The sequence below is a fragment of the Diabrotica virgifera genome, chromosome 8, assembly GCF_917563875.1.
Source record: "Diabrotica virgifera virgifera chromosome 8, PGI_DIABVI_V3a".
Lineage (NCBI taxonomy): Eukaryota > Metazoa > Arthropoda > Insecta > Coleoptera > Chrysomelidae > Diabrotica > Diabrotica virgifera.
The window spans coordinates 138,935,847-138,951,700 of record NC_065450.1 but is presented as its reverse complement, the minus strand read 5'-3'; the positions used below and the strand labels follow the sequence as shown (position 1 = coordinate 138,951,700).

At 33.9% G+C, this 15,854-nt stretch overlaps 1 protein-coding gene across 1 annotated transcript in view; it reads left to right on the top strand.

The window, feature by feature from the left end:
* LOC126889374 (glutathione S-transferase 1-like) overlaps positions 1-15,854 on the top strand; it is an 85,268-nt gene that overhangs the window by 59,643 nt on the left and 9,771 nt on the right. Inside the window, exon 2 of the mRNA XM_050657627.1 lies at positions 10,682-10,882. Coding sequence (XP_050513584.1) covers positions 10,682-10,882 — 201 coding nt within the window. The remainder of the gene's footprint in view (positions 1-10,681; positions 10,883-15,854) is intronic.

Here is a 15,854-nt window from a genome sequence, read left to right as displayed (position 1 = left end):
GTATGTGGGATCCAGACCTATAATATTATCTTCAACAATATATCAATATAATAACTTAACACCATTTAAAGGGTTTTCACCCATATATTTTTAGTGGCTCAACTATTGTACACATTGTAAGCAGTACTGATAATGGAAATTCCTAGCCATTCCGAAAACGTTCTGTAATGTAGCCCAAAAGAGTCTTCTCGGTTAGGCAACCAGTATAACAGTGATGTATTCCAGGTTTTCGCTTATTTCCAGTCATCAAAATCGTTAATACAAACCAATTTAAGTTGCTTTTGACTACATGAGTAACAATTTAAATCAATGTTCCCCCTGTTAGCAACATCATGTCTGGACCCAATTGTTCCAGTAATCTTTCTAGTTCGTATGCAACTGCTACTATGACTAAACTACGTCCGAAGTATCCGAAGAAGAACCAAGCTATTTTAATTCATGCAGAACCAATTTTACTACTACTCGACTATGTCAAGGCCATCGGTAATATTGTTATTTCAAAAACATCTGCTTCGCCTCAAGAATTTCTAATAACAGAATATGTATCTACCTAACAAATTCTGAACTTGTTGATGAAATTATAACTGAGCATCCTACAAATAAAATAAATACAGTTGAACTACCAGTACGAAGACTAGTAACCCCAACTAAAAGACATAATTTCCAACGTTTGTCCATCAATTCTACACGACATCATAGACAAACATCTCAAGGATCTAGGTCTACAACTCGCTTCACCAGTGTCATATATAAAAGCTGGAATCCCCGGTGATGTATTTACCCATATTATGAGTTTCAGAAAACAAGTATATGTCACTCCATATACAGAAGACTTTGAGCTCCAAACTTCAATAATAATCCCTTTTGACAACAACTCTCACAGAATATTTTTCTCTACGGATAAAATGGTATGTTTTCTATGCAAACAAAACGGTCACACAGCAAATAATTGCCAAAATCCTCCTAGAAATCCTTCCCTAAATGAACAATATTTCCCTACTGAATACATCCCCACTTCCCCAATATCAAATAATGACACACTATCAAACCCAATAAATAATCTAGATCTTAGTCAACTAATAAATACAGTCGATGTTCCCATTACTTCCATAACCCCAAATATTGATTTTCTTCCCCCTTCAACCAGTCAGAAACAAAGTCGTTCTGACATCTCTTAAGAAACACAAACTTATAAAAATACACCCATTAAAATCAATGAAATACTTACACCAGATGTAATTGTTCCCACTAAACATAAAGCTAAAAGATCTAAAAAAGACTCCCCCGATCAGTCGAAATTAACTAATTCCACAATTCACAGTATCCAAAATCTTTTGCAAGAAAATCCAGACTCATTTTCCCTTCCTGTTGAAAATTTCCTAGCCTTCCTTGAAAATACATTCGGCAGTGATAACAAATAGTTATAAAAAACATTGCACCGCCACTAAGTGAAGTATTGCCAAAGCAGACTGGAATAATTTCAAAAGTAGTGCCGAAAACCTACTCTCATTCGTACAAAAGTCTGAAGATATTGACGAGATAATAACTCTTTTTAATAATTGCATTATCATGGCTGCAGAAACTTATGTCCAGAAAATAAAAATATGCCCCTTTAAAAAGGCTGTACCATGGTGGAATCCAGAATGCGAACATATAGTACAATAATGTAAAACTGTTCTTAACAGATATAGAAGAAGCAGAAGTCAAGAAAACCTGATTTGCTTCAAAAGACTAAAAGCTAAAGCTAAATATGTTAAAAAAAGTAAGAAAGATTCCTGGCAATATTTTGTTTCCACTCTTACCATTGATACCTTTCCAACACAAGTGTGGACAAAAATAAGAAAAATGAAAGGACAGAAATCTTCACCAAAAATACCAGCAATTACACAGGAAGGAAAAGTAATTATGTATAGATACCCAAACAATTTCGCATATTATGGTTGAAAGCTTCGCACTGAAATTTAGATATGAACTCGAGCATAACCAAAGTCTAAATGAGCAAAATTCGTTAACTTCTCACACTCCTCAAATTAGTAGACATGATATAGCAGCTATCAACTTTCCTTTTACACTAGAAGAATTGACAGTAGCTCTATAGTGTCTTGTTAAAACTCCAGTGCCGGACCAGATAATATTCCATACATAATAAAAAAAATATATCTAATTTCAGCCTTGCGAAACTTCTAAATGTGTACAACAGAATATGGCTTACTAAGAAATTTCTTCGCATATGGCGCGAATCAATCATCATACCAATAAAAAAACCTTATCATCCTTCCAATCTGCCAAAATCATATTGCCAATTTCACTAACCTGCTCGTCATGCAAACTTCTCAAGAAAATGATTAACTCAAGATTAGCTTGGTTTCTAGAAAAATATGCAATAGTTAACGAAGCCCAATCTGGCTTCAGACGTCACCGTTCTACACTTGATAATTTAGTGTTACTGCAAACACAAATAGCTACCGTCTTTTCAAATAAACAAGATGTTATCGCTACTGCTTTTGATCTAGAAGGAGCCTTCGATAACATTTCACGACCAGCCATTCTTCAAAAGCTTCTTCAATACAATATTACAGGCAATATTTATTTCTTCACACAAAGCTTTTTACAAAAAAGAACTTTTAGGGTAAAAGTAAACGGTGAAATATCTGTAAAATACTCGCAAAATAATAGAGTCCCACAAGGTTCCGTACTCAGTACAACCTTGTTTATTCTAGCAATAAATGACATCTGTTCGAGTGTTTGCTTACCAGTCAAATATGTAATGTATGCGGATGATCTTATTCTATTCCATTGTCATTCTATTGTCAAGGAAAAAATACAACCGCCACATGTAAAGTACTGCAAACCGCCGTAAATGAACTTAACGAATGGGCTAAAAACACAGGATTAATACTACCACCTTCCAAATCAAAATTAATTCGCTTTAGCAGAAGACCTTGACCTTGTAGCCGAAATGCTATTGTATATCTCAAAATTCCATTGCAAACTGAAACACACTACAAAATACTTGGTTTAACTTTTGATAGTAGACTAACTTGGAAAGAGCATAGTGCAGACGAAAGTATTTTACTCAATGTCTATAGAGCCTTAATTCGCTCCAAACTGGACTACGGTAGTTTCATTTACATGTCTGCGTCAAAGTCTCACTTAAAGTTACTCAACTCTGTGCATAATACTTCCATTCGTCTCTGTTTAGGCGCCTTCAAATCCAGTCCTGTAGAGAGCCTTTATTGCGAGGCTAATGAACAACCACCCCTCTGGATGTAACGAGAGTATCTCCTACAATCTTACTTTGCTACAGTATCCGCAAATCCATTTAATCCCGTCTATCGTTTAATAAATTGAAAACCTCTCTCGGATTTACCTAGAACGATCCAATCAATTATTGAAATCCAGAAATCAACCTTAAGAAATGCCATCGATCTTATCAAAACACTTCCATATTCAATTCCAGCTACCCCTCATTGGAATATATCAATCCTACATTTAGATAGGTACTTCTTTGTTGGCCTACAACAAACATGAAACTCCGAGCATTGTAATAAGACAATACTTTGAAGGAATCATAGAGAAGAATCAATTCCAAAAAATATTATACACAGATGCTTCCAAAAGTGAAATAGGAACTGGATGTGCTGTTACCACAGTTGATAAGACAATAAAATAATTTTTATTACCAGATGTATGCAGCGTCTATACTGGAGAATTATTCGCGATATACTAAAAACCAAGCAATATGCACAGATTCCTTATCATCACTCTTCTCCATAAAAATTTTATATGCTCAACATCCTTTAGTTCACGAAATCCATAACATCTATAGTACACTTGCTTCTCAAGGAGTATTTGTTACTATCATCTGGATACCATCCCTTATCGGCATCCCCGGTAATGAAAAAGCAGATCACGTCGCCAAACTAGCCTCTACCCTAAATGGTCAACACTCAAAAGTACATGTTTAAATCCGTAGTGATTTGAAGCAGATGCTTAAGCAGCAGCAGCAACATATTATTATGTCTTGGCAAATCCACTGGAACACAATCAAAAGCACATTACACGAGATCCGGCAGACTGTCAATATATTTGAACTACCAACTATGCCTAGAAAGGAAAAAGCAGTCATTCGAAAGTTGAGAATTGGACATACCCGATACACACCCGAATACTTAATGAAGTATGAACCGAAGCCTAATTGTCAAATTTGCTTTAGCGTTTTAAGCGTGAAACACATCCTTATTGAGTGTCCTCAGTATGTGATGGAAAGAAATCAACATAAACTGCCAAATATTAAAGATGTCAAGTCCTTTGTACTTAAAGGACGTAAGTATTTGTAATGAAATAATACTCGATGTAAAATACTTTATTTTAAAGAATTATGCACATGGTTTCCATTTTCTATCGCAGTATTAAGTATCTGACAGCTGTCGTTCAGATGACAGTAGTACCAACCTACATTCATGGTTAAGGGAGTTTTACACGAACATAACACCTCCTCCCTTGACCATGAATTACAAAAGTTAACTAGAAGTAAAAGTACTTACAAATTCAGTCTGGTAACAGGTTTCCTTACTCTAGTGGAACGCCTTAAAATGGGTTCCTCAGTTTCAGTTTGAGCCCCAGGTACACTATTCGAACTTTCTATATTGTTTGAAATTTCGGATTCATCAGTAATCACTTCGGTAGGTGGTGGTGAGACACTGTGCTCTGGAATTGATGCCTCCCTCGGAATCAAATTGTGAGTAATGGTATCCGGAATGTAACATGTTGGATTATTTTGAGATGGAGTATATTCCCCAATTTGCCGTATTTGGTCTACATGACGTTTCCATGTTCTACCATCATCTAACTGAATTAAATAATGCAATAACCCTAATCTGAGTACAATAATGCCAAATTGCCATTTAGAATGAAAATAATCCCTCACGGAAACCCTAGTTCCTATATCAAAGTTTCTTGGACTCATATCAGTATAGGTAACTCTATCACTACATGAAGGTTTAAGTAAATCTAATCTATTCCTTATTTGTCTTCCTAACATAAGTTCTGAGGGACTTTTACCTGTAACTGTATGTGGGCTTCTGCGGTATTGCATAAGTAGCTTACATAATTCAAACTCCCTGTCATTTCCCTCACTTCGCATAGCCCTTAAACATTTTTTCAGTATTTGGACATATCTCTCTCCCTGTCCATTAGTTGCAGGATGGTAGGGTGCAGTAAATTTTTGTGTAATTCCATTATCTTTCATAAAAGTTCTAAACTCATGAGAGTCAAATTGTCTACCATTGTCTGTAACAAAAACTTTAGGAATACCAAAAGTTGTAAAAATTTTTCGGCAAATTTCAATAGTAGTTTTTGTAGTAGTATTTTTTGTAAAATGAATTTCAGGCCATTTACTGAAGGAATCTACCAATATAAAATAATAACCTCCATTGAAAGGTCCAGCGTAATCAGCATGCACTCGTTCAAAACAAAATTTTGGTGGCTCCCATATATGAGAATTATCTTTAATTGGGTTGTTCTTGTGCTTATTGCACTCTAAACAATTTTTACAAAGTGACTCAATATCCTGGTCTATGTGAGGCCACCAGCAATAACTACGAGCTAAAGATTTCATTCTAACTATTCCAAAATGTGCAGTATGTAATTCTGTCAAAATTTTATTTCTCAATTTAGTAGGTATAACTACTCTTTGTCCTCTCATAATAACATCAGATTGTAATGAAAATTCAGCTTGATTTATATTGAAGCTACATCGTTTATCAACAGGTTTTCCTGTTTTTAACCCAACAAGTAATTTTTTTAAGGTATGATCATTTTTTGTATGAAAAGCTAGATCTCTAATATTTGTAGGCAAAGTTTCAATTTGATTTATTTCAAAAATATCTGGCTCATCATGTGTGAAATTTTGTTCTGATTTTATAGGTAGACGTGAAAGTGCGTCAGCATTGAGATGAGAATCTGTATTTTTGTAACGAATGTCATAATTCAAACCTTGTAAGAAAATTGCATAATGTTGCATTCTTGTTGCACTTAAAACTGGTAGGCTTTTATCAGGTGCGAAAATTTGAACTAACGGTTTATGATCAGTGAGCAAAGTAAATTTCCTAGCACATAAATAATTGTAAAATTTTTTTACTCCAAAAATTATGCTGTAAGCTTCTTTGTCTATTTGTGAGTACCTTTGCTGTGTAGTAGTAAGAGTTTGAGAAGCAAACTGTAAGGGTCTCTCTGTACCATCTGGAAAGATATGTGAAAGTACTGCACCTACCCCATAGGGTGATGCATCAGTTGCTAGGACTAATGGTAAATTTGGGTCATAGTGACATAAAACATTTCTAGAACAAATGAGTTTTTTTTGCTTTGTCAAACGCAGTTTGACAAGTATTCGACCATTTAAAATTGACATTCTTTTTAAGTAAATTATTTAATGGTTGTAAAATTGTAGAAGTATCTTTTAAAAAACGTCTGTAATAATTAATTAGGCCACAGAAACTCCGAACTTGAGTTCTGTTTGTAGGTATTGGAGCATTTGCAATTGCAGTTACCTTATCTGCACTAGTAGACACACCCGTTTTACTCATCTTATATCCACAGTAGTCAATCTCGTCTTTGAAAAATTCGCTTTTATCCAAATTTATATGTAAATTATGTTCAGATAATTTCTTTAAAACTTGTTCAAGTCTTTGTAAATGTAAGGTATTATTTGGAGCTGTAATTCTTATATCATCCTGAAATATTGAAATACCATCTATTCCTTGTAGCATTTGCTCCATTAAACGTTGCCATTTGGCAGGAGCACTAGCAATTCCAAACATTAATCGATTTGGTTGAAATAAACCTTTATGAGTGTTTAATGTAAGTAAATGTTTCATTTCATCTTTTATTGGCAAGTGTAAGTAAGCTTTCGTAATATCTATTTTTGTATATTTGTCCCCACCTGCTAATTGGGAAAGTAGGTCATCTGGTGTAGGTAAAGGGTATTCATCCACTTCAATGCAAGGGTTTAATGTGATTTTAAAATCACCACAAATGCGTATGTCCCCATTTTGTTTAACTACAGGAACAATAAGAGTTGCCCAGTCCGAAAATGCTACTTTCTTTAAGACTCCCTGATTTACTAAGGACTCTAATTCTGCCTCAACTTTAGGGCGTAATGCAAAAGCTACAGGACGGGCCTTACAAAATTTTGCTTTAGTACCAGGTTTTAGATAAATTTCAGCCTCTAACCCTTTTATTTCACCAACTGACTTTTCAAATAAATGTTTATATTTATCTAACAAAGTTGCAATTTCAAAATTTTCATGTAGAATTGTATTTACCTGATGTAAATTGATTTCCAGAGCATGTATCCACTCTCGACCAACCAGTGAGTAGCCATCACCATCCACCACATACAACTTTAGAGTGTGCTTTAATTCCTGGTGCTCAACCTCCACTGAAACTAAACCTAAAACATTCAAATTATTTTTGCAGTATGTAGTTAATTTAACATCCGATTTTTGTAATTGTAATACAGGAAAATATTTTTCAAATATATTTTTATTTATGATTGTAACAGCAGCGCCAGAATCAATTTCAAAATTTAAAATATTACCATTCACTTTTAAATTTATAAAAAATTTATCTTTGCAATTTCCAGCATTTACTTCTAAGACCTCTTGAGCAGAGTTTACTGAATTTACTTGCCTGTGTGAATTTTGTTGTGCCTTTAAACAAACTTTTTGAATGTGTCCGACGTTTTTACAAAAGTTACATATTAAATGCTTTTTATTACATTTATCGGCTAAATGCGAGGTGTCTCCGCATCTATAACAAGCCCTATTAGGGTTATTTGACATTGTAGAAGTATTATTAGGAGAGCTACTATGATTATTTACTGTATTATTATCATTAAATTTACTAGTGTTTGTATTTTTATGAGAACTTTTTGCTTTCGCATTTAAAACATTTATACTAGCCTGATTGTAATTATTGTTGTGAGAAAATTGATTACTATCCTTTTCTGAAGTTTCCATGCTTGCTGCAATTTCTACGGCTCGGTCCAAGTCCAATCCCTTTGTTTCTAATAGTCTGGCTTGAATCCTCTTTGACTGTAAACCAAAAACAAACTGATTTCGTATAGCACTTTTTAAATATGTGGAAAAGTTGCAGTTTATGGCAAGTTTCTGTAGAGAATGTAGGTATTCTTGTATACTTTCGCCTTCTGCTTGTCTTTTTGATTGAAACCTAAATATTTCAGCAATTTCAAGTGGTGCAGGGTTGTAAAAATTATCCATTAACTTAACTGTATCCTCATATGACTTGTCTTCAGGGACCTCTGGAGCTAGTTTATCACACAGTGTATCGTATGCTTCCGACCCCATGTAATGTAGTAAATAGGGCAATTTCATTTCCTCTGGAATTTTAAAAACTTTGTATGCTCCTTCCAGCCGTTTTACCCACCTGGACCATTTTGTAGCTGTCTGGTTAAAAGGTTCAACGGAAAACTGGAATGTAGAAACTTGTGTAGACATTACTGGAGCTGTAGCAGGTGCAACTATCGCAGTTGTAGTCGAGGAACTCGTGTTTGTACCGGCTGTAGTTGGAAGCGTTGTAGTTGATGTAGTGTCTGTAATATTTGTATCCATTATCCTCGTCGCCAAATGTCAAGTCCTTTGTACTTAAAGGACGTAAGTATTTGTAATGAAATAATACTCGATGTAAAATACTTTATTTTAAAGAATTATGCACATGGTTTCCATTTTCTATCGCAGTATTAAGTATCTGACAGCTGTCGTTCAGATGACAGTAGTACCAACCTACATTCATGGTTAAGGGAGTTTTACACGAACATAACAAAAGATATGTATTTTAAACTCGTCCGATCAACTTCATAACCTAATTAGTTTCTTGAAAGACATTCAATTATTTAACACAATATGATCTTTTGTCTATATAATTTCTACGTGTTATTCAAAATTCTGTGATTAATATATATATATATATATATATATATATATATATATATATATATATATATATAATATTCAAAATTCAGTGATTGTAATAATTAGTTGTAAGTCTCTATAGTATCCAATGATTGTATATCCAATATTTTTGTCATAATTTTTACCTAATGTTATTTAAGATTTAGAAATTAACTGTTATAATAATTAGTTTTAAGTCCTCATTGTAATTAATTATTGTATAACCAATATTGTTTGTGTCAATGGCCATTACAGCCGAGACACATAAAATTAAATAAAAAAATTATTTAAATATTAAAGAGTGGAATACACTTCTCTGTAATTTATTTTTAAATACTTTTCTTTAGTTCAATCGTTTGGGTCAAATTTTTAGACGTTAATTTGATCGCCTTTTCTTCAATGCAAATTAATGAAAATTTGCAAACATATGCATTCGCGGGAACAATACACGAATAGTCAATAAAAATTTTTTTCATGTTTATTAATTGTTTAAATAAAAAAAAACAATTTTAGTGGAAAATGCTTAAATTCTCTTGTTTTTACAATGTAGATACTTGAAACTTTTACAGATTGTAGCTAATTATATGAACTATATATAATTTCACTTTTTACGTTAATTTTTTACGTTATGATTCATAAATAAACAATAAAGTTTCAAATTTTTTGACGATTCCGACTACTTTTCATGGTTGAACATCATATTTATAAACATTCTAAGCGGCGACGATTTTAAACGCTCATATCTTTGTTTATATAAACATCGGCGCTTATTCGTGTCAAATTTCAATACGATACGAAACAAATCTTTAACCAAAAATAGAATTAAAAAAATTCGTGTTTTTAACGTAGTCTTAGAAACACCACCGTTAAAGACTTTTCGTGCTACAATTAACATTAGAATTCGTAATTCGCAAGAAATTAACAGGGTCTATACCGTACAATAGTAAAGCATTAGAAGAGATGGAAAGACTGCGAAAACTGTAATAGGTGTAAATAATAATTTTGATTTAAGAAATGTACGAAGAAATTACAGAAAATGTACAATGTATGTATCAAATGTTGAAATAAATGCAAAAAATGTGTCTATCATATACATCCTTTTTTTAAACATGACAATATATTTTAATGTTTGAAAAGTGAAAGACAAAAAAGAAAAAAATGAAAAAATATGAAAAAAATTTTTTTAAGAAACGCTTTATTTTAGTTACGAGTGACTAAAATTAAAAATATTACAAAAAAATCAACTAAAAAGCAAAAAATAAAAAAAAATTCAAACTCGAAGGATTATTCGAAAAAAACTGTTAGACATATTAAATATACAAAAATCTCACACATTCGTTGAATGAAAAATTGAAAAAGTCTAAAACATTCGTTAAAGAAAAGCGTGGGGCTTTAGCTGAAAAGCGTTTATTCATCGAATAAACGGTTTGAGGATAGATACTTTTTTACTTTTCGCGCCCCACGCTTTAACGAATGTGCTAGATATTTTAAATTTTTTAACGAGTGGTTGAGATTTTTGTATATTTAATCTATCTAACAGTTTTTTTCGAATAATCCTTCGAGTTTGAATTTTTTTATTTTTTGCTTTATAGTTGATTTTTTTATAATATTTTTAACTTTAGTCACTAGTAACTAAAGAAAAGCGTTTCTTAATTTTTTTTTCATATATTTTTTAAAACTATCATTTAAATTAATTTTATTTTTTTTAGATCAATCCTCAACATACTGTACCTGTGTTGGATGATGATGGCTTCGTAATAGTGGACAGTCATGCCATCAATACATATTTAGTAGCCAAATACGGAAAAGATGACTCTCTTTATCCAAAAGACCTTAAAAAGAGGGCGATTGTCGATCACAGACTTCACTATGATTCAAGTACTTTGTTTGTTAGAGGAGTCGCAATTTCTGTAAGTATTATTATCTTGTAGTAAATATTTTATACTACGATATTTAAATCTAAGCTTATTTTCATTTTGAGCTTGTATTTGTAGTGAAACGAAATACGTGATGGACTACCCCAGGTAATTGAAACAATATTCGAAAATACATATTACCTAATCTTAGAAATGAACTCTGAAAATTTAGAATGGAAGCAAACAAAACAGTATTTTTAACTAATCATGTTTATTGTTTATAAAAATATAATAAAAATAAAACTTGTAAAATTGCAATACCAAATATATTCAAATTCTTGCCAAAAACTAATAATTCTGGATTATACTTATGGCTTTTGGTAGCTGATGGTAACTTCTTGATGTCGTATGGTACTGCTGTAGACTTCTTGTAGGCCTGGGCGTATCTTAGGCCCTAGGCCCCTGCAGCTGTAGATGTTGGGTGCTGTAGTCCGGATGTCATAGTCAATCTTTGTATAGCCCTAGTTCCATCACCAGTGTGGATGGCTTGAAGCTCCCGAAGGGAGAAAAGTTTGATTTCTTTCCAAAAAACCAAGAGGAAGATTTGATTTGGAATAAAAATGATTTAATTTTGAAGCTTCTTTGCCTTTTATGACATTTCCACCACCATTTTGAGAATGAAATACGGGGGCTGTCACTGTCATTAAAACGACATGACACATGACAACGAACCTTGGACCGAAATTTGAAATAACGAACATGGAACACAAGAGATGATACAATGTAAATAGGGTTGCCTATAGTTATAGAACGGGCGCCAAACTAGTTTTTAACGAAAAAGCAAGTTAAAACGAATAGAAGAAAATTATTACTAATGAAATATTAAAGAAAATAAAGTAGAATAATTATTTAAAAATAAAATATCAAAGATGTGACGTTTGTAACGTTACAGTAGCTATAATGTTGACTGCCAGCTATCTCGCCACCTTTTAAAGGGCCTTCCTATTGGTCTCTTGCCTGTTGGCTTTAAATCTCTGGCTACACGGGCTATTCTCTCCATTCTTGTCACATGCTGATGTCACTCTCGTCTTCTCTGCCTTCCCTACCGTACTATGTCTTGTATGTTACAGATATCTCTTATTCTGTCGTTCGGTATTCTGTCTCTCAATGTTTTCCCAGTTATTGACCTCAATGTTCTCATTTCTGATGTTCTCAGCATCCTCTTGTTTCTGCTGTGTCACATCTTGTTTCTATCGCGTACGTCATGATCGGTCTTACACATGATTTGTATATGCGCACTTTCCCTTCCAGCCTCATATCTTTGTTTCTCCAGATGACATCCCTCAGACATCCTGACACGTAATTGGCTTTATTTGCTTGCTTTCGGACGCTCTCTTTAACCCGGGAGTAGTCGCGCTCACTTCTGTAACGTTAATAGTCGCGTGTTAGATTCTATCTCACAATACGAATTCAAATACGAATTTACAACAAATTTTTATTTTATAGTATTTTTACTTACTTGTTATGTTAGAAATATTATTTCTAACAATTTATTAAAGCTACTTGGCTCTCCTTAAAGCCATAAATTCCACAAAAGAAGAAGAAGACAAAAAAAAATAAAAAAAATAAAAAAAAAAAAAAATTCCTACGCCCTTCCTCGAGGCACTTACGAAATTTTTTCAAAATTGCAAAATTTTTTATCAAGTTATCGCGAAAAAGGGTAAAATGTGAGATTCTATCTAACGGCGCGACTACTCGCGGGTTAACATCTTCATAACTACATATTTCGACTCTCAGATATTAGAATCTCGAGACTTGTCAATTAGTTTATTATTAATTACTATTTTGCATCTTATGGGTTTCCTTGACACTACCAGGGATTTGGTCTTAGGTGTTGATATTTTCATGCTGTAGTCTTCGCCACTCTATTGAAAGTTTGTGCCATTCCCTGTAGGTTATCCATAGTCACAGCAGTGATTTATCGTGGTGTCGTATCGTCTAATTTGAAATCTTTTTGTTCTCCTCCAATGCACAAGTATTCAGTTTTCTTTTTATTTACTTCTAGACCCCATATATCATATTCTTCAATTAATTTTCGTGCCATATAGTTTAAATCGTCATAATCTTGAGCCATCATTACTTGATCGTCTGCAAAGTTGAGCGTATATACCGGGGGTGGCCAAGCTCCTTGATAGTCCGAGACATTTTTCAAAATTTAAAATTTTTCGCGAGCCGCAATTAATGAACAATTAATTATCTATACTGTATAAAAGGTATTCAATTTTTCTCTTACTGTTTGGATTTCACGAATTTTAAAGTGAAATAAAATGGTTCACATCGTTGTTTCAAATATGCAAATAATTCTACAAGCAGCCTTTACTAATTCAGGATACTTCGATTCTTCATCATCCTTCCAATTTTTTTCTGGGATGGCCTATTGATCTTCTATCGCCTCTTAAAAAACACCGTCTTTAACACTATGTCTTCCTCTGACCTACCACATGACCTGCCCATCTTATCTTAGCTTTTGTATGTCTAACGATGTTTTCAGTATCACTCTCCTGTCAATTCATCTCTTTGAGGACCAAATATCATTCTGAGGGCTTTGCTTTCAAATACCAGCAGCTTATTTATTTCCCAGTAGCTTATTTATTTAATTTGTGACAACATAGCCGATCTTCAACAGCTTGTCACTATAATCGGAAATTACAGTAAGAGAATGGGATGAGAGTAATACCAAAAAGACCAACTTCATGATCATCTCCAGAAACATGGATGCACTTTCCACCATAATACTGAGTAAAGTTCATTGAAAAAGTGAGCAAATTTAACCCGGCATTGGTCGCTAGGTAGGTTGTTACGCGAGTGGTCGCGCGTGAGGTTTTCTCTCACATATCCAACTTTTGCCTTTCTTTACAAAATTTTACAAAAAAGATGAGGTTTATTTAACGATAAAGCCATTTGCTTTAAAAAGACACGACGTTTTTTTGTTTTATTATTATTATCTTTATATAAAATGTGACTATTGATGTCGCCAATATTTAACATTGCAAAATATATGGTAAGTGACCATCTACAACTAACCCGTGAAACAGAATATAGGATTTTCATATCATCGAACACATCCTCGGCGCCTTTTATTAGATACATCTAAAAGGATATTATTTTAGGTTTTAAGGGGAAAAATAAAATTAATTTTTATACACAGTTGGTGACGCGGGTGGTCGCTTGATGAGAGAATCTCTCACATGAAGCGCACTGACTCAACAATATGGTGATACTAAGTAAACTGAGTCACTATCTGAGCGGACGAGTCTATTAGATTGTCAAGGGAGGATAATTAGGAGACTAGAATGAACTACAGCGCGTATAATTTCCCAGAAAAAAAGTTGTGCGCAATTTTCTAAAACCGTGAGAGAAAATCTCATATGGCGACCACTGGCGGGTTAAATACCTGGGAACGTGGCTTTTTGAAGACTGGGCATCGGACAGGGAAGTAAAAGGTCGCATTGAGCAAGCTCGACAAGCTTTCGTAAAATTTAGAAGGTACTGACCTGTTCCGAGTTCGATCTTCAACTGAGACTAAGTGCTACATATGGTCGGTGGTGGCTTTATCGCCATATCCTAAAGATACCATGGACAGCGAAAGTCACAAATGTAGATGTCCTTAAAAGAATCAACCAAGAATGGCAACTTTTCGAAACCATACAGAAAAGGAAAACTGTGTATCAAGGTCGCACCATGCGAAATGAAAAATACCAGTTCCTCCAACTTATAATCGAGGGTAAAATTTAAGGCAAGAGAGGAATGGGGCGCAAGAAGATGTACTGGCTCCGAAACATAAGGCAATGGACAGGGATTAACGACAATCAATATCTGATACATTTTGCACGAAACAGAGAGTTAATGAAAAATGCGATCGCTAACATCCATTACTGGATTTGCATCTGAAGAAGATTTATTTCCCACTGATGTAGAGTCCAAGTTTCACTTCCATATTTAACAATTGGGCGAATAATTGGCTGTATATATAGTCTGAATATAGATTGTTTTATTAGCAGCATAGATCTTAGTAATGATGATAGGGAGCTTAATGCTCTATTCCACGCAGCTATCCTTGCTAAGACCTCTTTTACTACTTCGAAGTTGTGGTCATTAATAGTTATGTTCTGCCTAACTTTTGATCTTAGATTTTTGGTTACTAGCATGTATTTCGTGTTCTCTTCATTAATTCGAAGGCCCAGACTACCTGTTTCTTCCTCGAGTTGTGAAAACACCTCTCTCACGTCTCTTGTAGAATGATCAACTGCACCTATATCATCAGCAAAGGCCAACAATAGTTTTGATCCTCGATTTGCAAATCCTCCTGTCAGCTCAGATGATATTTTACTTGTTAAATATTCTAAGGCCAAACTGAATAGCAACAGTGATAAGGGGTCTCCTTGGCCAAGTCCTGATGTTACGCTTAGTCTTTTATATGTGTTGCCACATTTTGAATAAAAATTAATAGTAATTCAGGGACATTTATTGAGAGCCACAAATAATCCTTCAAAGAGCCACATGTGGCTCGCGAGCCACAGTTTGGCCACCCCTGGTATATACCAGAGTGTTGGTGAGTGGGATTCCCATTGCTCTACATTCTTGTTTCCATCTTTTTAAAGCACTTTCGAGGTATATTTTAAATAAAGTGGGAGATAGACAACATCTTTGCTTTTATCCTTTTGATATTATAAATCCTGTTGTTATAGGCCTGGATCTCGCGTACCAAAAAAAGTTGATGAATTGCAAGCTAAAAATTTGTTATTAGTTTAACGGTGTCTAGTCGGACAAACTTTGATGAAGCGGAACACTGGAACAGGAGAAGTTTTAATTGTGGAACAGGTTACAGGTTTCGAACGTCAGACTACGAAAACGCCCCATGTATTTTGTCGGATAGAACTTTCAATTGATTTGTTACCCTTTCATTAAACTCTCATGCAAAAATCAGACTGCTATTTATCACCAACATAATTCCTGTCATTTGAAA